Below are 25,729 nucleotides of genomic sequence, written 5' to 3' on the forward strand. Positions count from 1 at the left end.
CACTAAATCTCACAGTCTTTGACAGAGTTGTGAGGCAAGGATATTTTACTCCTCTGGCTTCTCTCTCTGGTGATAAGGAGGATTTCCAGGTCAGCTGGTTCTCAGGAGGCAGGTTTTTTCCCCTTAGGGTTGGTATAGGCTGGACCAGCCAGTCTTGTAGGCAGCTTGCAAGGGAACCTAAGATTTAAGACTCATGGTGCAAACTCCTCTGGAAAATAATGATAGGAAAAGGCCTCCAAATACTGGAATTGTCTCTCTTTCATTGGAACAGAGGGTGCATCCCACAGTTGTCACCACCATCGTGGCCTGCACCTTGTCTCCAGGCATTAACTGTGGCCTTTGCTGGGGTCTGAGGGGGCAGGTAACACAGGTTCACTTGCAGGACTCACAGGAAACACCCTACATGGATGCTCAGTCTGACTTCTGCTAACTCAAACAGCAAAACACTTCCCAGATTTCCAGCCCTGCTCTCAGTGCCAAGGGGTGGTCCCAGGAGCACTGTCCCCCACAAGGCTTTTGTGTTATTAGCAGAGATGAGGCAAGGGCAGGCATGGAACATGCTGGGGGGCTGCTCTGTCCCTATGCCTCAGCTGTCCTGCTGGGGTGATGGCAGAGAGCACGGCTGTCCTTGCAGCTTGACTGTAACACTGATGGTTGTCACTGGTGAACCGACAACATGCCTGCATGTCACCCAGCTCACAGGGTACCGCAGCTCACAGGGAGCTGTGGTCCAGCCTCCTGTACCCGTGCTCTTGGAGAGCTGGCACCTGGCCACCTATGAAGCCAGTAAAGGCCACTTAACTCCAAGCTAAGCTATCAGAAGAGTTTAAGCAGATGGAGCCTGATGTGCTCCAGGGCAGTGCTGCTCAATTTTTTTCAAATTACAGACCTATAAAAATGTTTCTGCTAGATTCTTACAGCTTCTAACAAATAAATCTCACTGTCCACATTCTCAATTATCTTGCATGGACCTGACAGTTGCTCTGAGGGGTGTTTTCTGCCCCGGGGCCACACTTCAGTTTAGTGAAGAACTTGGGTTTTCAGGCTGTCCTTGCAGGGGCTCTCCTAGACTACATTTTCTGTGGACAGCTGCAGTCCTTACCTCTGTGGCGTGCTGCTCCTTCCTTCTCCGAATCCCATCGTGGTGTTCCTCCCCCAGGTGGATGAGGTCCAGCTCCAGCCTCTCTCTCAGTTCCAAAATTCGGCTATCAACTCTTTCTGCCATTTCTACAGGATTTGCACATGTACCAATGTCACCTGTTGTCAAATTCCTGCACAACAGACACAGCAGCTTCTAGAGACACCGATACAATCCTGACCTTCCTTCCCACCCCACGCTCTAAACCCAGGGAGATGGGGCTGCCCGCGCTGCTCCGTGCTTCCCGCAGAGAAGGGCAGCCCGCGTGTCTCCTCGGGATCCCTCTGCTTCTGTCTGGGGAGGTGACGCCCAGGCCAGGCCCTGCTGGAGACCCTCTGCTGTATTTACCTCTTCTGGGTTTTCCTAGAGTGTATCATCCTTTTCTTGCCTCCATAGCAGATAGGCTCTGAAAAGAGTACGGAATATTTCTGCAGCAGCTCCTCCCTCCGTTTACTTGCTTTCCGCTCCAGCTCCCTCAGTTCTTTCTCCTGCTTCTTCAGCAGCTTCAGGAAGAGCTTCATCTGCTGCAGTTCTGCAAGGCTGGCTGTCTGAGGCTCTAAAACACAAAATAAAGAGAGGCTGTTTTCTCTCACCCAGCATTTCTCAACCTGCTGAGATGCCTTTTGGGGTCAGACAGCTTTTTTCAGCACTGCCTTCATTCAGCTTTTCCTCCCTCTTTTCAGCAGCTCAGCTCACCATCTGCTGCAGGCGTGGCGCAGGGATGGCCACAATTGCTGCCTTTTGGTATTTTGGCCAGAGGAACATGCTGGTGGTGATGTGCCAGTCTTGTGCCTTACACTCTTTTCCACAATTCCAGTATCCCAAAGACAGTGCAATTGTTAAGCTAGTTAGCAGCTCTAATTATAAGGGAAAAGCTGTTATCTCATTACTGCTTTTTTTGCAAAACTGAGTTACGTGACAGGTGATTTCATCCCTTCCAGTTTTAATGCCTGGTGTTTCTTCAGTCATGAGGAATAAATGAAAGGGCTTTTGAGGCAGATGAGAATGAGAGGGAAATGATGCCTGTGAACTGCTGGAGAACTTGTTATCTGGCTGTAGCAAGTCAGTCAGATGTGGTTATCTGGGGCAGAAAGGCCACAGGGAGTTACCTTCTCAGGGGAAGTAACTTTTTTTTTTAGCTTGGAATGTGTGAAAATTAACAGAACTTGTGGGTGTGGCTGCTACACAACACTGTGCTGTGCAGGGTCATCTCCTTCTAAAAGGCTGGTGTTGAGAAACTGAAGCATGCAGCTTAACTGCAAGTCTCTCTGTCAAGTCTAGACTCAAACCAGAGCCCACTATGCTTCTGATGCCTTTTACCAAAGCACATACTAAAGTGATCATAGCTCTGTCCTGGGGAACATTTCTCTTTAGGAATAACTTTTAAAACCAAACCAATGTACATAACAGTTACTTGGCAACATATCCCGAGGGCAACAGTTTTACTCTTGTGCCTTCAGTTCTATGGCATAACTGGTCATACTGGTGATTTGTGTTGATTTATATCACACTGCATTAAGCCACAGAAAAGCAGAGAACAGTAATGTTCTTGCAGAGGGTGCACGTGTGCTGAAGACCCCCCCCTAGCCACACCATGTCTGGTTTAGTGAGGGTGAAGGGACCGTCAAAGCCGGCCAGAGTAGACTGTGTGGGGCAGCTCCAGCCTGTGGCCTCAGAGGGCTAAAGCTGGGGCACCCAAAGCTCTGCCCTACCTGTGCCGACACCAGTGGCCCAGCTTGCCTAAGGCATGGACCATGGCAACCCCAGGCCTCTTCTCTTCCAGACCTGCTGTGAGCTCAGTCCCAGCCCACGAGCTTGCCACAAGCCATGGCAGTTGTCAAAGGGGCAAGTGGTGCCATGGGCAGGGAAACAGGGTCCCTGAGCCCAAAGGTTCATGTGGTTTATCTTTAGGGCTGGATGCAATGGGCAGGGAGGGTTCAGGTCTTGGTTAATTTGCAAAGAGGCTTCATCTCTCTCCTGGTCAGAAATGGGGCAGGGAGGGAGTGTACGATGAGCAGCAGGGCCTCAGCTCGTGTGAGCAGCATGAGGGGAGTTACCTGCCATCTGCGTCACTTCTAGCACGTTCTCGTCCCTGGCGAACGCTGCAGCTCCTGAAATCACAAAAGAGGTTCCTGTTTATGTTCTATCTTGGATCTTTGAGTTGAAAACGGGTAGTGGAGAGCTCATCAAGTACACGGGCCACATGTAGGATGTTGGTGTAATAGAAAGGAAATTATTAAGCTGCTGAGATGCTTAAGTGCTTGGGAACTAACAGGCACAGCAGAAAGGAACAGATTCTCTGCCTTGCCAGAGAGAAAGAGCATTTACTTTGTATTAGCTGAATATTCTAGTGGTGATTTGGCTCACGTAGCCTTGGTTTGATGTTCTGCTGTGAAATTTGGGAAAACTGATTGTTTTGATACCAACATATTTGAAAGGACTCTAACCACACTGATACAGTTAATATGGAAAAAATACTGATTAGCTGTCAATTACTATAAAACATAATGGAAGAGAATGAGATAATTATGTGTATGGTGGGGACATGCTCTTACCTAACCTGAAATTATCAATTAATTTGCATTAGAAGCATGTTTGAGGAACATTCTTCAGATGCATTTTCACCAATCCTACACCTTTGAAGTCTGTTGACTTGTTTTGTAAGGCCAAGAAGGTGCTGGTATGAAAGGAGTAAACAGTGTTAGGAAGATCTTTCTCTGCTAGAGTTTCTTTAAACCTAGTAATAAACACTTTGTGTTTTCATTTCTGTGGAAGCAAATCCATAACCTTTTTCCAATTCATGTGACCAGTCAGAGTTCAAGTAGTTTCTGCCCTTGTTATGTAAATGGGTCTCCATTTAATCTAGCAGTCAAAGCACAGGACTGCTCCGTTCCCATTCTCACAGAATACCAGATGGGGGAATCTGTTCTCTCTGAACTTGCAGTGGATCTTATAAAGAGCTTGGTGTTCATTTGAGCTGATGAATAAAATTACTGATCTCTAAAGCTCCCAAGTATTATAGTACTGGACTCTGGTGCAAGTGCCGTTTCACAAGAGAGTTTTCAAGGGATCTAAACCTACTTTAAATGTTAGAAATCAACAGTAATCTCCAGAAAGAAACCCTTGAAAAGAACAAAGTAGTGAAGAGCAGTGAGGTATTATGGGACAAAACCAAACCAGATCTTAAAACCTTTGTCTCACAAATATCCAGAATTATCAGGTCTTTGCCCAAAATCAGTATCAACCCCCCAATTTCACACTCAAGATGAGAGGCTACACCTCTGCCCCAGCCCGCTTCTTCCTTGGACAGCGGTTCCCTCTTAACACAGTTATCTCCAGGGAACTCTGTGCTGAACCTGAAAAACCGAAGTCCTCTACCTGCATCCTCAGCAGAGGTGCAATAGGTAGCATGGGAATGGCAGCCCTGCCCCAGCACGAGAGCCCTGCCGTGAGCGGAAGATGAAGTTCACGCTGCTGGGCCTTCAGCTTGTTCCCTGGTGTTCTCAGTAGGTACCTGACATTACTTTTCTGATGTGGAGCATAAGCAGTATGAACATCACACTCGCTTCAGCCTGAGTCAGGGGATACCTACAGCCCTTGCCATTAATGACAAGCACCAGAATTTACACTGGTGACTTGCCCTGATAGGTTCTGACCCCATTACCAAGAATCTCCACCCTCCAGCACTGGCTCTTTCTGGGTTTTTGAGCGTACAGGCTTTCCCTTCCACTTTTAGCTCACCCCACACCCACAGCTTTACCTGCAGGCCCATTTGAAAGAGGAATGCTGAATTTCCCAGTGGAGTATGGCATCCCGTTAGTTTCAGCAGATGGGAAGTTTCTTGGTGTGCCAAGCCTCTAAAACAAAGATCAGAAGTAAATCAGAGCTCTATTATTTCAGGCTGAATCCATGCAACATGTTTTAGAGACAATGACAGAACTTGGACAAACTTACCTCCACTGAGCCATCTTTTAGCTTGACTGATCTCTTGTCTTGCAGATTGAAGAACTTAATGGGGTTGGAGAGAGCAATAGTCAGATCTAGAAACAGAGAAGAGGGCTTTGCTTGGATTATCAAATAACTCCTTGCACTCTGATTTTCCTCGCCTTCTGCTCTCCTTCCTGGCCTAGGACAGGGAATTGTGGCCAAGGGATATTTGTACTCTTTACTTGAAACAAGCTTCTCCCTGACAGCACAGAGGGAGAGAACCATCTTCACCTCAGTCCCATCTACAGATGAGGGCTCACAAGTGATGTTCCAGGCAGCTCTATGAACCTGAGAAGAGCATACTGCTCCCAGAATCCAAAACCAGGTTAAGACTTTTCTAACCTGCACAGCTCCTTGCTCCAGTTCCAGTCCAATGCTGTATAAACCTGGTCTTTTTTATCAATATGTGTTAAACTCATCAATTTCACAGGATTTCCCTCGTGAATTAGGTTCGTTTGTATGAACAGGGCAGGAGAGAGTAAATGTGAAGTATTCACATAAACTTCTGCAGCTGATGCTGTTACACTCTGCATGACCTTGTTCATGATTGTTGAAGTTTCACTGTTAACAGCTCCAGTGGGTCTTCTTTCCTGATTCTGCTCCCTGACCATCCCCCTTTAAAAGGAAGAAAGCTCTATCTCCATACCAGCAAGAACCTCCCTCTCTTCAAACAGGGAAGAACAAAGCTCCTGTGTTCCCTAAAACCCTGTTCTTGTCAGTCCCCGATAGTTATCGCCTCATCACTCAATGAAACCTCTCCCTGCCTCTGAATAAAAGGAGTAAAAAGCCTGACTCATTCCAAACCAGAGAGAGAGTCACATCAGTGCTGCACCACAGGCACGCTGCCTCGGCCGTACTGGGAACCAGTCCCAGTCCCAGTGCAAGCAGTCACTCTCTACTGGTGGAAGCAAGGGTGTGCAGGATGGTGGCAGGCACTCCAGTCCCGCCCTATCAAGGAATTAAGGGTGCAGTAGGAAGGCACCCCCCAGGCTGGGAAAATGCTTCTGGATCACAGTTTGGACAAAGGCAGAGCACCCGCCGCACGCTCGCAGGCGCAGTACCTGCCCAGGCGTCAGGAACATAGTCCTTTACTTCCAGGTACACAAAGAGGGAAGGCATGGTCAGAGGCATGTTGCTTTCACTGCGGAGACAAACGTGGTGATAGCCTGCAAACAGGAAGCAGAAGAGGTCAGCTGACAGCATCTGTCCCTGCTCGGCAGGGTGCTCCAGCAGTAAAAGTCTCTCCTTTACAGGAGGACACGGTGAATATATTATGGAATTAAGGCAAGGCTGTAACAGGATGGATGTGAAGGCTCCACTGCCTACAGGAGTGGAGGTTAAGTAGCAAAATATGCAGATGTTCTTATCTTCCTTACAGCTTCCAATGGATACATCTCAAGGGCACAAAAGCTGAAGAAATTTCCACAAAATTTACCTGAGTGCACTGCAATAACTGGAATGATACGATGACCAATGAACTTCCCTCCTTCCTCCCAAGCCACGATTTTGAGAGACGCCAGCTCGGGCATCATGATCTAAGGGAAAAACAGAGTCAGGCACCAGTGTTCTCCCTTCTAATTCCTAACAGCAGAGCAGCTTTACGAAGCAAGACTTTACTCTCTCCTCCTTCCAACAAAACGATGCCATCACTCCAAGGAAGTCAGTGCCTATTTCTGCATCTTGTAACGTAAGGCTACAGTTCATCACAGACATAACTGAATTCACAGAAACTCCACAAAACACACCTTCTCAGAGGAGAGACTGCAGAGGATCACAGGAGGGCAGTTTACCTAAAGAAAAAACGGGGCAGCAAATTCTCCAAACCACAGGTTCCATGAAGCAGTTCACCAGAGAAGGGAATCAGCTTGGAAGGATAATTTAGCAAGCACGGTAACTTTGCCATGAGGGCTCTTGCCTCCCTCCTCCCCCATCTTCTTCTGCCATAAAATGAACTAAAAATTATTCTGCCAGAACTGACGCCTGAAAAATGTTTTCTGAAATGAGGATAATATTTAACTACCGCATCCCAAGTAGGCTGAAAATATCTGCTGTTTCACAGTGTGCTTGACAGAGATGAATCGGGCATTTTGCCTTTGTAATTTCCTGCAGAAAGGCCAAACATTAGTATCACCTTGGACTTAACTTCCCTGGACCCTGTAAGCTGGATTAGTGACCACTGAATTCTGATGGACAAACAGGGCAGCTTTCTGTATTCAGGCACAATTGAAAACTTCCCACTGGTCCCACTTCCCCTCCAGTTTATCTGTTTCTCATTTACAGTTTCACCACAGACATCCAGTTCCTTTCTGCTTCCTGGTGCTTGAAGTTTTCAAAGCTGATTAGTCAATTCAGTCTGAAGTGCAGCACAAATGGGAGACTTCTGATGCCTGTTATTTCCAGAACTGTCCCCAGCTACCCCTTGTCAATGAGAGCTGGTTTGGATATTGTTGTTCAGTTGTTATCTGAGAGGGCAACACGTAACACCTCGTGTGTCTAAAGCCATGACTGAGATCTCCAGAGAGGAGCCCCTTCTGCGGGCACCGACCTCTCAAGAGGCAGTGCTTGTGGCCAACAGCATCTTTAAGAATTCTGCCTAAATTACCATCAAATGTTATTACCTTTTCAAAAACAAAAGCCTCCTCTTTCCATACAGGGTTAATGGAATTGGCAGTGGAGGTCAGCTTGGTTCTGTATTTGCGCTTTGTGTCCCTTGGCAACCCGAACAGCTCTACTTCCACATATGTCTTCACGCTGCGGTCGGAGAGAAACTGACCAGAGAGGATCTATGAACAAGCAGAAATAATCAGCAACTGCTGAAAAGAATAAACCAGAAGAACCCACTCACACCCTCCCCTCAAAGTCACTCTCCCACCCCAGAACATCTTTTCTCCTGCAGCTTCCAGGACACAATAGGCTTTTTTTTACCTCCACCCATGTTTCTTGCTCCAGCACTTCCTCCAACCTCCTCCCTCCCCATCATCACAGCCTTGGCTTCTTCTCTGTGGCAGATGCTAATTTTCCATTTTCATGCGATTATGATTAATTTAAAATAGTGAAAAGACTGGAAGTTGCTATGGTAACACTCTCCCACAGGACTCTCCGGGTTCATTTGCCACTAAGAACTCCACTGGGTAATAAATAGCAGGGACAGATGCCAGTTGTGTACGTGGTGCCAGGAACTGGCTGCCTGGGGAGGAGCAGCACCCCGGTTTGTACTTGCCGTGACAGACAGGGTACTGGCCACCACCACGTCAATGCGGTCCACAGAGAAGGGGTCAAACTGCTTGTCTGGACGCCGCATGAATTCATGCTTGAGCAGGTAGCCACACTGGCCATTGAACTCAAACAGAGCCATGTTCTGCTGCATGGGGACATCTGAGACAGAGGAACACAATGAGAAAAATTTCTGTGGGACCTCATCAGGTGGTTTTCATGCTACGAGCAAGCTGAAAGATGCTGTACTGTTACAGCCCCTGCTAGCCAAAGGCTCACAAAGCCATTTCAAAACTAATTAAGCCTCTCAGCACCCTACAGGGAAAAAATATTACAGCAGCTGTTGTAAGAAAGGTAAGTGGTTTGCTTATGATTGCACCACAAGTCATGGATAGAACTTAATTAAAACCTACTTTTAGAAGTACCCACTATTTTTGGGTGTGAAGCAAATAGTTTCTTGAACCCCTCTACTCTTTCCCCCTTTACTTTGGGCCTCCTCTCAGTCCATCTCCTGCTCTGCCATTTCTTTTGAGAACAGTCTTGTGGTTTCTGCACCTGCCTTCAAGACGATGTCCTCTCCATAACCTATCTCTCACTCTCTCCCTTTAAAAGTGGTTTATTTTTCTCTCCTGCTGATACTACAGCTAGTCTCCTACACTCTCTATATGTAAGATACTCCTCTGAGGAAGGGGGAAAAGAACAGCTTTCTCTGGAGGTTGTTCTTTCCTTCTCATGCTGGTTGTGCAGCAAGGAAAGGCCCTTCTTCCCTATTCAGGGCAAAATGCTGGAAATAATAGCACAGACAGGCCAGTTCTGCAGGCAGACAGAGCCAGGCCTGCTGCTGTGCAAAAGCAGCAGCAGCTCGGGGGAAGAGGGAGCTTCTGAGGCACCTGCGCATGTGAACTTAGTCTGACATCAGGGTACCCAGCCACTGGATGACAGCAGGTCTGTGTACGTGTGTATGCACACAGGTGTAGGCCTGGTGTCCTGGACGCTCTGTGCCAGGTTTGTTTGTGCTGGGCCTAAAAAATGTGCTTTGGGTCTGTGGGAGGCAGAGTCAAAGATCAGCACCCCTCTGGGAGAAGGCACACAGAATAAATCATTCCAGGACACAGGAGTGGAGGAGGAGACAGCAAACACGAGCACATGGCCGCAGCCATGCAGAGGCTGGAGGATGATGTGACACTCACCCATGGTCTGGAAGTTGAGTGCCACCATCTGACAGCCGACGTTCCAGAACATCTGGGGCAGGTAATTGGAGGAGTCCATCCGGGTGCCTTTGGGGTAGATCCGGCTCATCTGTCGCTTGTTGTATCTACAGTTGCTCTATTGGAAACAAGTCTGGAGCACTCTGTGTGTACTCTGGGGCTGGCTCACGTATTCAGATTATGACAATTGTTCAAGCTCTGCTATCAATTGCTCAGAGCTTCCCAGCAGTAAGAGAGGCCCTGGCAACACCAGGCTCCTTTCCTGTACCCTTCCCACTTAAGGACAAGGACCTGGCAGCCTTGGCGTTCATCACAGCAGGACAAATCCTGTCAAGAAGCTCTGTGAACAGCCCCCAAGTCTTCTGGGAAAATCCCAAGTCCCACCCGCACTTTGTATCTCTGAGAAAGAACCCACCAGGTCCTGAAACCAGAAGCCAGTTGGAGATGCTCCAGCCTTACCCAAGCTTCAGTTAATTCTCACACTCCATACAGGCAAGTGACAAAGGCTGCCAAAAGGATACTCCACAAACTGCATGGGGAACTTGGTTAGGAGATCGTAAGCCTTCAGCTCCGTAAAGGAAGAGATGACATAACTCCGGTTCTTCTCTAGAAACAGGAGATAAGCCTGTTAGAAGGCAGGCATGCCCAGCCCCCAGTCTGTGTTCGGGGACTGAGGAACCCAAAGAAGCATTTGGCCTGTTTACTCCCACTTTCTACCAGATACTGTTTCCTATCAAGGCGGTTTACCTTCCTCTGGTCCCTTGAAAAGGGACTGAAGAATAATACTCCAAAAAAGGTGATTTATGTTTATCAGGGAGACAATGGTTGTCCACTACAGGACAGGAACTTCATGGAGTACTGGCAGGATTGGCTTGTAAAGCTTAGATGGCAATAATTTTTCCCTCTCTTCCTAAATTCAGTGATATTTAAAGAATAGCTCCTGCGTGGAGTTTTAGTTCCAAGTAAATCCAAATATTCAGTCTTGCCCAAAGGTCTTTATTTTGTCAAGTTTCCCCTTCTCCCTTATTTTTTTCTTTTCTTTCAATCAAATCAGCTCAAAGATAGACCTAAATGTGGGAACTGTTTAGAGGAACCTATTGTGTATAAAGAAATTGCATGTATTTTCAGTGCTTCAGATGTTTCTCTGTCCAATCACCACAGAAGAGGAAGGTCAGTCACACACATTAAGAAAAGCTGGGTTCAACCCTGCCCCCAGAAGCAGCAAAATGAGCCCACAGAGATGTCACTGGCCTCTAGGCTGTTTCTTTTCATCCTCACTCATGTAACTGTGAGCAGGATCAGGCATCTCCCTGTCTCCTCCTCACCAGTTTCTTACTACAGGGAGGAGGGCAGAAGGAAAGTGTTTGTGACCACGTGTGTTGTAGGAGGGAGGGAGAGAACAGGACAGAAAATGGGTGAGAGGAAATCACTAAGGCAGGTGGAGAACAGCAGCATCTGAAAGCACTAGTGGCCTGGCCAAGTGGAAATACCTGGGGTTCTGAAAGGACAGAGTTTGACTTACGGGCTGAGACTTCAAAGGAGTCAAATTTGATGGGCTGTATATAATTAACTAGGCTGGACATCTCCTCGTACGCTGTCACTTCCAAACCAGCAGTGCCCTGAACAGAAAACAAAATCCAAGAGAAGGCAGATGAAGAGACCTGTGCTAGAGAGGAAACAAAACACACCTGGGCTTCACAGCCAGAGGGCTTCAGTAGCTGCTCTGACCACAGCACACCAGTTTCTTTGGCTTCCTGGTCCTACAGTTACACTGTGGGCAGCGCAGTCAGGGGCACAGAGTTTCTAGGTAGCTTGGCAAAAACTGAAAGCAAGGCATACGGAGAGGTATCAGTCAGCACAGAAGTCCAGGATCTCCTTAACCTCTCCAAGCACAGAGGATGGGACAATGCAGAGACATTGTTTTCCCAACTCTCTGAGTGACACTACAGAGATGAAAATGGGAAATGGATTTTTTTATTCAAGGGAATGCTGATTTCCTTCCCCCTTCAGCAGCAGCACTTCATGTTTTGGTAACAACTTTTACCAGACTAAGGCTAAGCCTCTCCAAATACCCTGAAGGCAGACAGTTATCTCCCAATCATGCAAAATATCAAAGCCAGAGTCAGTAATAACAACTCTGCTGCCATATTCTCTACACTTGCAACATCATTTATCTTATTCAGTTTCTCCCACAAAAGTCGTGTTGCATGAGGGAAAGAAAGTCCCTGATTGGTCCTAGCACAGTTCATTCCCCTTTGCATTTTGGATTAATCTCTATTCAATATGGTGAGGCCCCAGCAAAAAACAGAGGCCAGAAAAAAAAAACCAGAAAAGGAACAGAAACAACAGTGACAGTACCTCATCTGACTGCATCTTTTTAATTTCCTCTTCATCCAGGTTCCCGAGATGTTCATCCTCTTCCTCTGGTTCCTCTTCAGCCACATCACCTGTCCAGACTAAGCAGACACAGCCCCATCAGTGGGGGCCATGGCAGACTGCGAGCACTGAGCGCCCTGCAGAACCTCACAATCCACGCATGCAGGAACAATAAGTGGCAGAATCATACAATTTTATTAGCCAAATCCAAATGTGAACTAGTGCGCTCAAGAGACCAAGTCATTCTCCCTGCAGGCTGCCCTCATACCCCAGGAGTGACAGTCGCAGCGCTGTTTTCTCACTAAGATCACACACACATGGGAACAACCGTCCGTCTCTGGGTGCTCCGTAGCAGCACTCACCTTTGTATGACCTCATGTGCTCCCGCCATGACAGGGATTGAAAGTTCACTGTCCCACCTCAGGTTCCCTGAGCCCAAGAGGTGACAGCCTTGAGACTGGAGGGAGGAGAGTGGGGCTGGAGGTTTGATAAACCTCTAAGACCCTCTGGGTGAGGAACTAGACCATGATGAATTGGTGGATATTGGAGAGCTACAAGCAGTAAAAAAATCACCCATCGTCCCATTAAAGCATCAGTCAGCATGTCTTAGTGAATTACCAACTCCTGCAGCCGTACACCTCAGAGCAGGCAGGAGAGTTGACAGATGGGCAGGACATAAGTTGATTGTCTCTTTTGGTTGGAATAAAGTGCTTGAAAATATTCTGAATATTTAATTTATCCTCCAAGCTTATGCTGCTTTTTGAGATAACTGAATCAATAACTAGTACTGCTTTGCCTCAAGCTAGTATTGGGTGATTTGGAAGGTCTCCAGTGGGCCAGACCTGCTCATCTAGCTATACCAGTCCCATTTTCCCTTCAGACATACCAGTATCTTCAGCATCCATAAGGGTTGGCTGCTCGATGACTTCTGGTTCCACATTCCTTCCTTTCTTCAAAGAGTTCTGCCTCTTCCCAGATACAGATTGGTTCTTTTTGTTCTTAATCAAGATTTTCCCTAAGAGATCCTTAGGACTTGGCAGAGGGACTCCTGGCTTCAGCTGCAACAGATAAACTTCATGCTGAATTTTCATCATGAAGACAGATTTCAAACACTCATCCTTCCTGCCCCTCCCAGTACCATTTCTCTGGACATTTACTGGTGCATGGACACATCTCACCCACCGTACACTTTAATTTCCCCATCTGTCAGCATATCCCACTATATATATGCAGCCTTTTTTCTAAGGCTTCACCTCTTGTTTCAGACCAGCATTTTACCCCTCTCAAGTTCTGCTCCCTGCACATGCCAAGCTGTTCCCAGCCACCTATCCTGCACCACAGCTAAAAAAACCACCTACGTGGCCTGAAGGCATCCACACACCTCTGGTCTTCACATTCCATCTCCTTCTCTCATTATCCCACAGCCTCAGTCCTAGATCAGCACTCAGGCCATATTTAAATGCTCTGCCTACAGCAGATTTGAAAAAAAAATCCCAGAGTAGGTGGCTCAAGACAAGGATGTGTGATTCAGATGGTGCTCCTAGACCTGCACTCCCTGTACAGATACCAAGAGGCCTAGCAATAATTTAGCTCATACCCTGAACTGTTTCTCACTCACCCAGCCCATTTCTCCCTATCGCTTGGACAAGGACATGGGTCTGGCAGTGGGCAGCTGTCAGGTTTGCTCACTGCTTCTTTTCAGCTTGTCTTTTGATCTCTGGGCTTTAAACTAGGTGCTTGGGCTAGTAGCCTCAGCTCCCTGCTCCGCTGCGTGTGCCAAGGAACTGCCTCGTGCTTTGCAGAACACAGGCACTGCCCGTTATCTGTAAATTTGTGTCCATTCCCAAGGCAGCTGGAGCAGCAAATGTGTGTAGGGTTCACCACAGACATCACAGTGCCCACAGAAATCCCTGCCTGGACCAGTGAGGTGATGACTTGGGTCAAGCAGAGTGGGAGCTTTACTCATCTGTTCTGAGCACAAAGCTATGCGTGTTGCTGAGCTGCCTGTCTATGCCTGGAAGGGGGGATTTCCAGGCTGGGAGGAGGATTGAGAAACATTGGTAGAAGAGCCTGAAACACTACTGAGCCCATGTTCCTGCTTCTTCCCAAAGCAAGTGCTGGCAGACGGGTCTGAAACAGTCCCGTGTCCTCTTGGTACAACTGGTACGGCTTGGCTCCCTGGAGCTTGGCCTCCACAGGCACTCAAGTCACAGGGTGTTAAGAGCAGAGTCAGGCAAGTGCTCAGGAAAACCTCTGCAGCTGAGCGTTCTTCCCTCCACTTGCCATCCTGCTCGCCCTATGAACCAGGCCTATCTGTCCACAGCATCATCTTCTCTTTCACTGTCCTCAAATCTGTTGTGGCATCTCCTCACACCAGGAGTAACCAGTTTTTTCAGAAAGACCTCCCTCTTAGCCAGTCTCCTTCCACAACTTCCACTTACTGGGTATTTTTCCAGTGGCTCCGTCAGCAGCATATCTCCAAATATGGTTCGGCAATACTCAGCCATCTTCGCCTGCTGCTTGGGCCTAATGAACGGAGACCAAGCAGAAGTGAACAGGGAAACAGATGCACATATCTAGAGCTTAGCAGAACAGCCATCTCGAGACTCGACTCTACCCATAACGCCATCCATTGCCTTCACCCAGCCAGCCACAGATCCTGGAGTCCGTTTTCCCAGGCCGACTCCCATTTGTTCATACTCCACCATCCCAAGCCAAAACCTTTGCTGCACAACTGTGGTCACTCTCACTCTACAGCTTATGGCTCAACTTTCAGCTCTGACACCCCTCTAGTTGCTTCAGAAATCTCAATTGATGTTTCATTTCAGCTCAGGAACTCACTTAAAAACACACCAGCCCTGGCCTGTATACCTTCTGCTCTGGACACCAGAGAACACAACTCCTCCCACCACCAGATACTCACGAGTCCACGTGGTTCTCAAAGGACAGGATGACAGGGTAGAGAGACGTTTTAAAAGCACTTTCTGCAATAGCCTCAATGGCATCCTAAATGAGAGGCAAAGGTCAGAGAAAAGGTCAGCACTCATTAATATCAGAGACACACAGCTGAATGCACTCCAATTGTTCATTGTCAGGAGCTGGAACAGTTCATGAGGAGCTGCAGCCTGTGGGAAGGACTCATGAGGGAGAAGTTTGTGGAGGACTGTCTCCTGTGAGAGGGACCCCACGCTGGAGCAGGGGAGGAGTGTGAGGAGTCCTCCCTCTGAGGAGGAAGGAGCAGCAGAAAGAACAGGTGATGAACTGACTGCAACCCCCATCCCCTGTCCCCCTGGGTTGGGGGAGGGAGAGAAATCGGGAGCAAAGTTAAGCCCAGGAAAAAGGGAGCAGTGTGAAGGCGTTTTTAAAATTTGGTTGTATTTCTCATTATCCTACTCTGATTTGATTGGTAATAAATTAAATTGCTATTTCCCCATTAAGTCTGTTTTGCCCATGATGGTAAATGGCAAGTGATCTCCCTATCCTTATCTCGACCCAGGAGCCTTTTGTTATATTTTCTCTCCCCTGTCCAGCTGAGGAGGGGAGTGACAGAGCAGCTTTGGGGGGGGGCACTTGGTGTCCGGCCAGGGTCGACCCACCACAGTACCTGCCTCTGAACCTGTCCAATTTTCTGTCATTTCACCTGCTTATAAAATCCTTCTGTCTAGCAGCAAACTAGATGTTCAATAACCAGCAGTGATGACATTTCAAATGCAAATACCATGGAAACGTTCTCAGCATTAATGATGTAAGAAAAAACAATCATATTTTCCCCAAGCCCCTGTTAAACTGTCACAAACTTTCCACGATTTTCTTTTCTGGTGCTGATAATTGACATGGTAAAGAAGTGTCATTTCCTCCTTTGCAATTCCAGTCCCCAGCTCCCCAAATCCCAGTTCAGCCATGATCTGAGCACCAAGGGAGGCCGCCACAGCTGCTCCTCCGTGGACCACTTGCACTCTATCACAGAAACCTCCAAGGTTCGGAGGAAGAGAAGCTACAGAAAAAGCTACTAAAAGGTCACAAGCAATGGTAAAAAAGAGAGGGGTGTGGAGGGAAAGAACTACATATTATGTAAAACTAAAACCTGGGCATACTCTGTGTTAACGGGTTGTAATTTCCTTGAGGTACAGTCATGTGCTTTAGCAGAACTCTGCAATTACAGCAGCTACAGCTGTCATTAGTTCTCCTATCCGTAGCGAACCGCTGTGCAAAAAGCAGCAGTGGTACTACAGGATTTAGGAAATTACTCACACTGAATATTACAATACCTCTGATCTTTTTTTTTTCCCCCCGCATAAATATTTCAGTAATAGTGAAGTGCGGGAACTCGGGGGAAGATACGGCATAAGAATAAATAGCTTTAAAAAGAATCTAAAGTGCCTCTGCCTGTTGGCAGCAGCTGTGTAAAGGAGTGCAGAAAAAAAATAAGTGCAATGCACTGATTTTTAACCTGCAAGCTGTTTGTAACTTCTGTGGTTAAATACCCCATTTCCAAGGCAGAAGAGGCTTCACTCTGTGCTTTTGAAGCCCAGGAGCTGCATCCCTGGGGAAGCACCTGCCCAGCGTGCTGGAGGGCGGCAGCTCTACCGAACACATTCCCCACACTCCTGTAATTAGGAAGTAATTCAAACCTGTTCCTCCAAAGCCCCGCCATGTGAGGCTGTAAGCCACAGAAACTGGCTGTAGACCAGTAAGAAGATAAATGCATTTTAACAGTTTGTTTTCTAAAAGCCATCTTGTTTGTTTCTCCAACGTGCATGCAGCTATGAAGCCACCACTCTGGTGCGGTTTTCTTCCCAGACACCCATCTCGGTGCACAGCCCTGGGCACACAGACACCTCTACTTAACCACCTCCCCATTGCTTCTACCTCACTGCCCGCATTTCCCTCATTCGTTCATCTTCACCCCGCCGACAACCTCTCTTCTGGTCCTCCCACTCCAAAACAGACTCCAACATGTTGCATAACTGAACATCTTTCCTTCTATCTACACATTCATTCACTTGTCACCCTGCTATCAATCTTCTCTTCTGCATCTCTGCCCTCAGTCCATCCATTTGACAGTTCCCTCAGCCAGCCTCCTCAGCCAGAGATCAATCTCAACCCAAACAGGGGAAAGCACGTATGGAGAAAACACTTCCCATACCTTGAAGAGGATCTCAGTTGTCATGGTGAACCCGTGAGTGATGATCGGCTCCTCATCCGGGGGACGGCCCTTCCAGCAATCCAGCTCCACGCAGCGGCAGCCAGCCAGCAGCGTCTGGCGATACATTTCAGGAGAGGAGATACCAGAAAACTGACCAGCTGGAGGGGAGCAGAGCAGAGGAGAGAAGCTCGACGTTAGCTCTTCGTGTGGGACAGATTCTGTCTGGAGCAACAGAACTCTGCTATCCTTGAGCAGGTGTACGTGGCAGACTGACAAGAAGGTTTTGGTTACAGGGTGACATTTCTTCCTTTTACACAGCATTTATGTGCCAAGCTCCTCAGAGCACGTTACAGCCCTCAGCCCTCCAAAAACCAGGGCAGGTATGTCTGCCCGACTGTCAGTACCGCTCACCCCTCCCCGGCGGTGGCATGTACACATCAGAGCTGCGGCAGACCCTAGAATGGTCCGTACCTGTTAGATACGTGTTGTGTGATGAATTGATGAAGTAGTGTGAGAGTGGCTGGGTCATGTCCTGGTACAGCACCAATTTGTCCAGGGCTATCACATTGTTCTCAGGGCCACAGAGAAACCAGACCATCCCCTCCGGAGACAACTGCCCTACAGGGAAAACAAACCTGTTCATAGCACCAAAACAAAATGGTTCTAGCACCTCCTTACCCATGCTGTGCAACACAGGGACTTGTGAGAATCAGGCTGATCAGTCCCTGGGAAAGTCAGAGCAGCAGAAGATGCAAGATCCTCTGCTCTTTTCATAGTAGCTCTACAGTGAGGCTTTGGGGCTGAACAAGACTCACCTCTCTGGATGTTAATCCCACTGGGCTCATATTTCTCTATCAGGCTCTGCACCTGCTCAGGTTTGGCTGGTGGGAAAAGGATGTCATTGAGGCGAGAGTCTCGCTGCTTCTTGTTGATAAACTTTGCCAAGTGCTCTTTGGTCATGTAGGGCTTTGCCTTTAAGTGGCTAAGGTGAGAGAATTACAGAGGAGCAGAGGTGAGGCCTGTGTATTATCCAGAAAACCTTCTCACAAAAAAGACTGGTCCTTCTTCAGGTTAACAATGGGTGTCTGCCTCCCTGGACCCACAGATCTCTGGTTTATCTACATTTTTTCCCAAAAATGATGCTTCCCACTGTGGCCTTTCTTCTTCCTCACTAATTCAATACTGTGAAGAGGCTGTACTGAGGGAAGCACAAAGTATATTTTGAGCCTCTGACTTGAACTTTGACAGGACTTGAATTTCAGAGCACACCAAATTGCTTGCTCTATGAAATCAAGACCATTTAAGAAGTCACATATTTAGCTACTTGAACATAAAAAGGTCACTGGCTACTTGTGAGGATCCATGGTTGCCATGCTGTACATGGCTTTGTCTTGGGCTAGCCACAATCAGTATCACAGTAGCAATCATCTAGTGTTAACCTGGAATCAACCCTTAAGAGTCCCTGTGGGACAGTGAGGTCTCATCCTTTTTAACCAGGCTGTGGGTGAAAGTGTTAAGTGCACTGGCAGTGTTTTGTGACCTGGGTTCCTGCCTGTTTAACACTTGAGACCAGACAAACCACACAGCATAGAATCATCTCGCCTCTCCTTTTTGCTTATCTTTTGCCACAAGAGGTCAAGTTCTCTGCTGTGGCTTGAGGGAAACTTACTGTGAGGTAAATATCTCATCAATCTCAGGTCGTGGACACAGATTCATGAGGAAAGTTTTATACACGGTTTCAGGGAAGTCCTCTGGGTTGATGGCATCATTCTGAGAATGCAGAAAGACACACTGGTATTGCAAACCTGTGATGGCATTGACCTCTCTGTTAACAACCACAGCCCAGCACTTGTTTTTGTGATGATGCAAGGAGGTAACTGGAACGTCTGGCAAGGTGTTTGGGAGGGAACGGGTGGAGTGGAGATGCACCATAATGCCCTATTTCAGAATGGACAGTTATTTCAACTGTCCCTTGGTGCCTCTCATCTGAGGGTATAAAGCTGAAGTTTGATGCAATGGTCAGAAGCCTGGACCATACTCTGTGGGTTGGCAGAAACACCAAGATTAACTGTCAGATCTGCTGCTTCAAAGAGCAGACAGTGAAACAGGTGGAGGGAATGTGCTGCTGCTTGTGCCACACAGTGAAAGGGATGGAGTCACAAGCATTACAAACAGTAAGATTTGATCCTAGCAGGCCTGTGGTTAAGGCATGGCAGCTACTGGTCAGGAAAAGTCTTCACAGCAACTGAATCTGGGCTGATGATTTTTTCATAGCCAAGGGTAGGCAAAAAGATTATTTTCAAACTAGCAAGACTTTTAGGTACGTAGTGAAACCCTTACCTTGCCCTTTGGAAGATGACAAGCACTTAATGCTGCTTCTACCCTCTTTCTGTCTGCAGGAAACATCTGAAAAATACTGACCAGACAGGGAAAAAAAAAAAATCACCACAACGTAGCAGGAGTGAAGTCAGGAAGCCTGGGTTTGGGCAGCTGGGAGCTGCAGCTAGAGTGCAAGACACACAAAATGCACAGCAAAGGAGACTGACAAGACGACTGCAAACATGACCCAGAGAAGACAGACAGCCTTTCTCCAAGGGAGTAACTCACACACCAAGTCTCACAAACCTACAGTGGATTATTAAGGACTGCTGCCTTAATACAGAAGTTCTCTGTTTCTACTATGGACTCTGTAAGAGCCCAATCACTAAACGGCATCAGTTTACTCTCAAAACCCCTCCCAACTGCCCTTCCCCTGCCCTCCTGGAGGTGCTCACGGGGTAGGAGGCCTCATGCCACCAATTCCCCAGCACGCCTCCCCCCACAAGACACTATGTGGTAGCTGGCAGTAGCAAGGAATAACTTTGTAGTCAAGACAACGCTCAAAAAAAGCAAACAAACACTGTGCATGTTTGCTGCTTTGAAAGAAGGCAGAGTTTTCCGGAACCAAAGGCTTTCCATGAATTCCAGGAGCAAACTCATCACACAGGTGAAGAATACGGTGTCCTACTACATGATGAAAGCAAAGTCTGCTGCTGCAGAAGCCAAAGCTCACCTCCAGTTTTGAAACATGCATACTGGTCAAGCCTCCAGCTTAAAGCAGCCTCTTTGCTGCACTGTGGAATAGTAACAATAGCTGAACCCTCCCTGCTTTCAGAACATCCCAGTCAGCAGCAACGAGGTCTCCTCCGTGGATAAATTTAGATGTCAGCTCTATTAAGCTCCTGGCATCACAGCTGCTCACAGCCAAAAAGGGGAACAAAAAGTGCCAAGTGTGTTGACAGGTGGAAAAGTGTTCAGCGGGAGCTGCAGCAGACTTATGCAAACTTGGGGCATATCAGTTCCCAGGCTGCCCTTTGCAAGGCAAAAATTGCAGCACCCTTGTTATGATTCAAAAGGGATTTAAATGTCTAAAGAGAAAGGCAGATGCTCAGGGGAATTTTCTGAAGAATTCAGACATGGAGTTTTGAAAGCCTTACATATACCTGTACCTGGAGATACTGAATATTTTTATAAATCTGGCTCTTAATCTGGACTATTTAATTGTGTAATGCTTTACACAGTAAAGCACTTTTACTGCTCTGCAAGAAAGACCAACCAGGGCACTGAAGAGAGGTACAGCCTGTACCAGATATTTTTCCTAGCTTATTTCAGAAGAATAAGCTGTTTTCTCTCTGCAGTAATGCTACCTTGCTTGCATTTTAAAGATCAATTCAAAGTACTCTTCCCTAGTGCGACTTATTCATTAAAGACTTATACATTTTTAAAAGCCCTTTGATGAATACACTGTTTTCTGACAAAATGAAATTCTGCTGGTTGGTGGTTTAGAAAACAAACAACAAAAAATGTTTATTGTTGAATAATGATCAACCATCCAGGAGCCCATTTAGCCAGCACAGACTTAATCTAGAATCGTTATGCAATATAACACGCAGTCGGTACCATATTTATCACAGGTGATTAGCACTTGCCTCTCGTAATGCTGTAACGCTGCATAAACCTCGAAGCAGAGTGGTTCAAAACTTCCCACTGAATAGTCACAAATGCACTATTTGCATGTCCTTAAAACAAAAGATAATTTGCGCACCCAAAAGGGAATTGATCACAGCAGTGAAGCCTTTTTCACTCATTCATGAGCTGAATTAGCATGGAGGAGCCCTAGGATCAGCCAGAGAGTGGTTTTACTAGGGAAGACACTGAGCAGCACAAAAATCAATTCTAGACTCATGCCAGGCAGTGCAGGGGAGAAGTAATAGGCTGGTCTTTGCTTCAGCAAAGCAGCCTTGGCTAATTCTAAAAGCAGTCCTACCCTGATGTGCAAGGCCAACCCCATGCGTAGAAAGGGGACAAGGAGGAGCAATGGACCCCTACTTCAAGCCAGCTGGGGAGTCAAGCAAAAAGTTCTCCTTTTATTATACAGAACTCCTTACATGAAAGGTAAAATGAGTCCTACACCTCATCTGCCTTTCAACTCAGGTTTGCAAAACAACCTGTGATTGGAATTTTACTAAAGTTGCTTGGTTTTGTGGATTATTTCTCAGCAACAGCCAGGAAGTGAAATCCATGGCTGTTTAAGGCAATTTCTTGCTCTAGATAAAGGCCACAAAAGGTCTCCTTTCCAGACCCAAGTTACATCCCAGATGCAGCAGGAATCCTGTCGTGGCCTGAATCCAGAGGAATGCTCTCTACCTCTTCAGGGCAGAAAAAGCAGGCAGCTGAAGCCACTGGGCAACCACCCTCTTACCAGCTGCTCTGCCTTTAGTCTAACTGAACACACAATGAAACAAATATCCATACTCACTTCCTAACAGGAATCTTCCCCTCTGCATTGAGCTGCATCTTCAGCTTCACCAGGCTGTGAAAACAAACAAGATTGCAAAAATGCACTTGTACAATCTTAGAGGTCCTAGTAAGTAAGGAGAAAGAAAAAAATATGCAATTGGGAAAACAATCTAAGAGTTAACTCAAAATCAGGGTCCTCCAGACCATGAGCTTAACCTCAGACAGAACCTGTTCCCATTTCTTAGGAAGGAGAAACAGGCAAATTATAACAGCTTAGGTATCAGAAAGATTCCTCCGAAACATAAGATGTAAACATGAGATAATGATATCTCCTATTATTTAGCATTCCTCAGCGATCCCAGGCTGCCAACCAAACAGCATTACAGAGCAAAGAAAGACAGGCACCACATTGTTGGGGTGAGTGCTGTGACTGTGGTGGGAGACACATTTGAGGCTCGGCATTTCAGCCTGTTTAAAACCACGCGTGTGTGTGACTGGCTCAAGTGCTTCTGTGTCAGGCAGTTGTCATGCAACATATGGCCCAACTACCAACCCCCTGCCTGTGCCCTGGGGCTCCTGAGCTGACACAGGACTTGTTTTGGAGGCTGCCAAAGGACCTGGATGCTAAGAAGCCTTTTCTTTCTAGTACAGACAGGAAGGGCAGTACATGACTGTTTCAGAGAACAGTATTTGTCAGAAATCACTTACATTTTCTCTAGGAAGGTGTACCGCGAAGCGTTGTACGTGAGGGGATTCCGAACGATGGCCATAATATCCTCAGCCCAGCTCTGGGAACACACACACAAGGCAGAGGCAGTTGGGCATTATGGAACTGCACCAAGAAGTATGAAGCAACAAACATGGAAAGGGCACAGAACCATAGAACAATTTGGGTGCGAAGGGAACTTAAAGCCCATCCACTCCCACCCCTCTGCCCTGGGCAGGGACACCTTCCACTAGCCCAGGTTGCCCAAAGCCCTGTCCAACCTGGCTTTGAACCCTTCCAGGGAGTCGGCAGCCACAGCTTCTCTGGGCAGCCTGTGCCAGGGCCTCACCACCCCCCATAGTAAAACATTTCTTCCTTATGTCCACTCTAAATCAACCCTTCTTCAGTTTAAAACCATTACTCCTTGTCCTGTCACTACAGGTCTTGGCAAAAAGGCCCATCCTGATACTGCTGGGCTCCAAGTCCCAACAACTGTGCCCTGGGATTGGCTCAATCACCCTCCTGCTGCCTGTATATACCAGCAGCTGAAACTTTTCCACTGAGCCTCCTCAGATATCTCTTTATCCATACAAAGCATGACAAATGACAAACCAAATTTCTCCTACTGGTCCTTCTTCACACAGGGCAGAAGTTTCTAGAACTATGGAGGTACCAAACCTTACTGGAACATTAATCTGTTTATGACCTTGCCAGTAACACCAACAGGTTCAGGTTCCCTGCCTTCTTCCTCTCCTGCTCCCCATTTAATGCCCCAATCCTTAGTGTTTCCCAGTGCTTCCTTGCCCTCAGGACCGGATACCTGGCCAACGTTCTCCTTGTAGGACACAAAGTTATGGAAAGTGAGGTCAACCATGTCAGGGCCAGATACAATAGTCAGAGTCTTAAGCAGGAAGGTGCTGTGAGGGTAATCCAAGTTAAAAACCTCTCGTAGCTTCTGGCACTGCAAAAGAAACACAACAGATGGGGATGAAGGGAAGATGCGGCAAACTACCTGAAAAAAATCAGGACCCAAGCCAAACACTGACCCAAATTCAGAGCAAGCTTTTCAAAGGCTGCAAAATTGTTTAATGTAATCTCCCTTTCCTTATTTTTCATCTTTATTCTGGAATCTGCATTACCTGGATCCTCCATGGAACAAAACGTTGTGACTAACATCACTGTACAAACATGCCATTTTGGTCTGAAAAAGTAATAACTGGAGACTGCTCTCAAAGAAATTCCTTCTGAAAATTCAGCCTGAACCTGCAGACAAGCAGAGGAGCAATTGGCCAGCTCACACCAGAGGTGCATAACCAGATTATTGACATCATTTGTCAAAACACACACTAAGAAAGTCTTCTAGGTTAGAGTGATACCTTTTTGCTGTAACCTCAGTCCACCACAAGAAAGATGTTGCTTGGGACCCAGGAGGTCTACCAGCTTTAGATCTGATCACCGGCAAGATGGGCTCTCTCCCTCCAAGCCACATTTTCTGCTAGTTGTCAGTTGCTAGAAATGCTTTTTACCATAGCAATTGCAGTGTCCTACAGCAATGGCTCACCAGAGATTTGTTTTGTTAAGTGTAAGGCTCATCTGACTAGTCATACTTGGATTTCATCACCATATGAAAGTATTTATAGAATCTCTTTAAATTATTTAGCATTTTCTGCATTCCTATGTAAGGCGTCACCAAGCCAAGGTTTCCTGGAGTTGTACGGATGGTCCCTATTTATAATGAAAGGATAAAATTCCCATGTGCTGGAATAAAGCGCAGCAATTCGTTATCTAAAGTGCAGGATAAATCTGTAAGGAAGCAAACAGGGAGGCTATCAGAGCACCTGCTCTTTCAGTAACTAAGGGCAAAATCCATGGTCTGGGACTGTTAACAGAGCAGGTCAGAGTTGGGAGTTTAACTGGAGCTGGGATCTGAGCTCTGGCTGCCTGCGCAAGCCCACAGCCAGACACACGGCTGAGTTACTGTGTGTCAACAAGTCAGAACATCAGTAACACCTCAACACGTTACGTATCACGTTAACTTCAGCAAGGCAGGTTTTAGCTAAATGACTTTACTTTTGTGTTGGCTATAAACTTAAAGCACATAAAGTCAGTCGCTGCAGTTCAGCTCATGTTTAGTGATTGTTAAGCTGCTACTAACTGGACAACGTCCGAATCCCTGCAAGTCGAAGAAAGCAAATTCCACGGACCCCAGCTTAGCCCAAACCAACTAAAAACCGCTAGACACAACCATCCATTTGCATCCCATTGCAATTCAAATGGAAACAATTCCATTTCTGCCCCAGAATTTTCTCTTTACATTTAGACTGCAACAGCAGAACCTCCATAACAGCTCAGCTTCAGGCATTCTTCTGTGTCTGCACCATGTCACATGCAGAGCTGCATATATATTTGATAAAGAACTCTGCAGATTTTTTTTCCGCCCCACTGCATTTTTTTCAAATTTCTGGAATGTTTGCAACTTTTGACACATCTGTAGCAAACATTCATTTTTATGAAAAACAGGATGGGCTGGATTGTAACTCAAGATCACCTGACTGCTGTTTCTCTCTTCATAAGAGCAACTCTCCGCTGGGGTAACTCTGAAACCTGTATAATCCAAGAGCATTTGGAGGGAAAGAAGGGGGAAAGTAGTCAGCCACCCAGAAGATTTGCCTATTTCCTAATAGTTCTGGAATTTCTAAAATGCCTCATTTTTGCTTCACGAGCAAGTTTCCTATGCAGAAGCAAGCAGCACCCACATACCCACACCTCCTTTTCACATTCATAGCAACTTCTTCATGGAGCTTAAACTTTTCATTCCAGGTGGCAAAGTGCTAGGATCTTAGCTTCAAATTTAACTTCATCTTGTAAACCCATCGGCATTTGTTCAGCTTCCTTACCTCTAGGTGTTGTAAATTATATGAAGCTAAGACAATAGAGAACTTGTGGTTTATGCTGAGCTCATTTCCTGTATTTGTTACAAATCGGCTCCTCCCAGCCCTTCCTCCTCTGCAAGCGGGTGTCACTTGGCTCCCCAGAAGACGTTTTGTTCACACCATGTCCCTCACAAGCCGAACACTGCATCAGAGCTTTTGCCTTTCTCTGGCTGGGCTCCCCCAGACAAACCTGACACAGGCCATGTTTGGTAATGGCCTGATATCTGATCACCTTTCCAGGAC

At 46.9% G+C, this 25,729-nt stretch overlaps 1 protein-coding gene across 2 annotated transcripts in view; it reads right to left on the bottom strand.

The window, feature by feature from the left end:
• Positions 1-25,729, bottom strand: part of PLCB2 (phospholipase C beta 2) — a 47,548-nt gene that overhangs the window by 8,430 nt on the left and 13,389 nt on the right. The window contains exons 4-27 of one of the 2 annotated variants that reach the window (XR_012634516.1): positions 23,374-23,514; positions 22,556-22,635; positions 21,867-21,920; positions 19,409-19,484; positions 18,738-18,838; positions 17,884-18,050; positions 17,540-17,686; positions 17,069-17,226; positions 14,846-14,928; positions 14,364-14,448; positions 12,809-12,980; positions 11,905-12,002; positions 11,069-11,165; positions 10,068-10,152; positions 9,529-9,653; positions 8,346-8,500; positions 7,744-7,908; positions 6,561-6,660; positions 6,187-6,291; positions 5,093-5,178; positions 4,899-4,995; positions 3,196-3,249; positions 1,487-1,694; positions 1,103-1,227 (exon numbers count right to left, since the gene is read on the bottom strand). Coding sequence is in view for 1 of the 2 variants with exons in the window: in XM_074917844.1 (XP_074773945.1) it covers positions 1,103-1,271; positions 1,487-1,694; positions 3,196-3,249; positions 4,899-4,995; positions 5,093-5,178; positions 6,187-6,291; positions 6,561-6,660; positions 7,744-7,908; positions 8,346-8,500; positions 9,529-9,653; positions 10,068-10,152; positions 11,069-11,165; positions 11,905-12,002; positions 12,809-12,980; positions 14,364-14,448; positions 14,846-14,928; positions 17,069-17,226; positions 17,540-17,686; positions 17,884-18,050; positions 18,738-18,838; positions 19,409-19,484; positions 21,867-21,920; positions 22,556-22,635; positions 23,374-23,514 (2,808 nt within the window). In the remaining variant the exon portion in view is untranslated. Of the gene's footprint in view, positions 1-1,102; positions 1,272-1,486; positions 1,695-3,195; positions 3,250-4,898; positions 4,996-5,092; positions 5,179-6,186; positions 6,292-6,560; positions 6,661-7,743; positions 7,909-8,345; positions 8,501-9,528; positions 9,654-10,067; positions 10,153-11,068; positions 11,166-11,904; positions 12,003-12,808; positions 12,981-14,363; positions 14,449-14,845; positions 14,929-17,068; positions 17,227-17,539; positions 17,687-17,883; positions 18,051-18,737; positions 18,839-19,408; positions 19,485-21,866; positions 21,921-22,555; positions 22,636-23,373; positions 23,515-25,729 lie in introns of both variants that reach the window. The other variant, XM_074917844.1, reaches the window with a different exon arrangement.

The sequence above is a fragment of the Athene noctua genome, chromosome 14 (genome assembly GCF_965140245.1).
Source record: "Athene noctua chromosome 14, bAthNoc1.hap1.1, whole genome shotgun sequence".
Classification (NCBI taxonomy): Eukaryota; Metazoa; Chordata; class Aves; order Strigiformes; family Strigidae; genus Athene; species Athene noctua.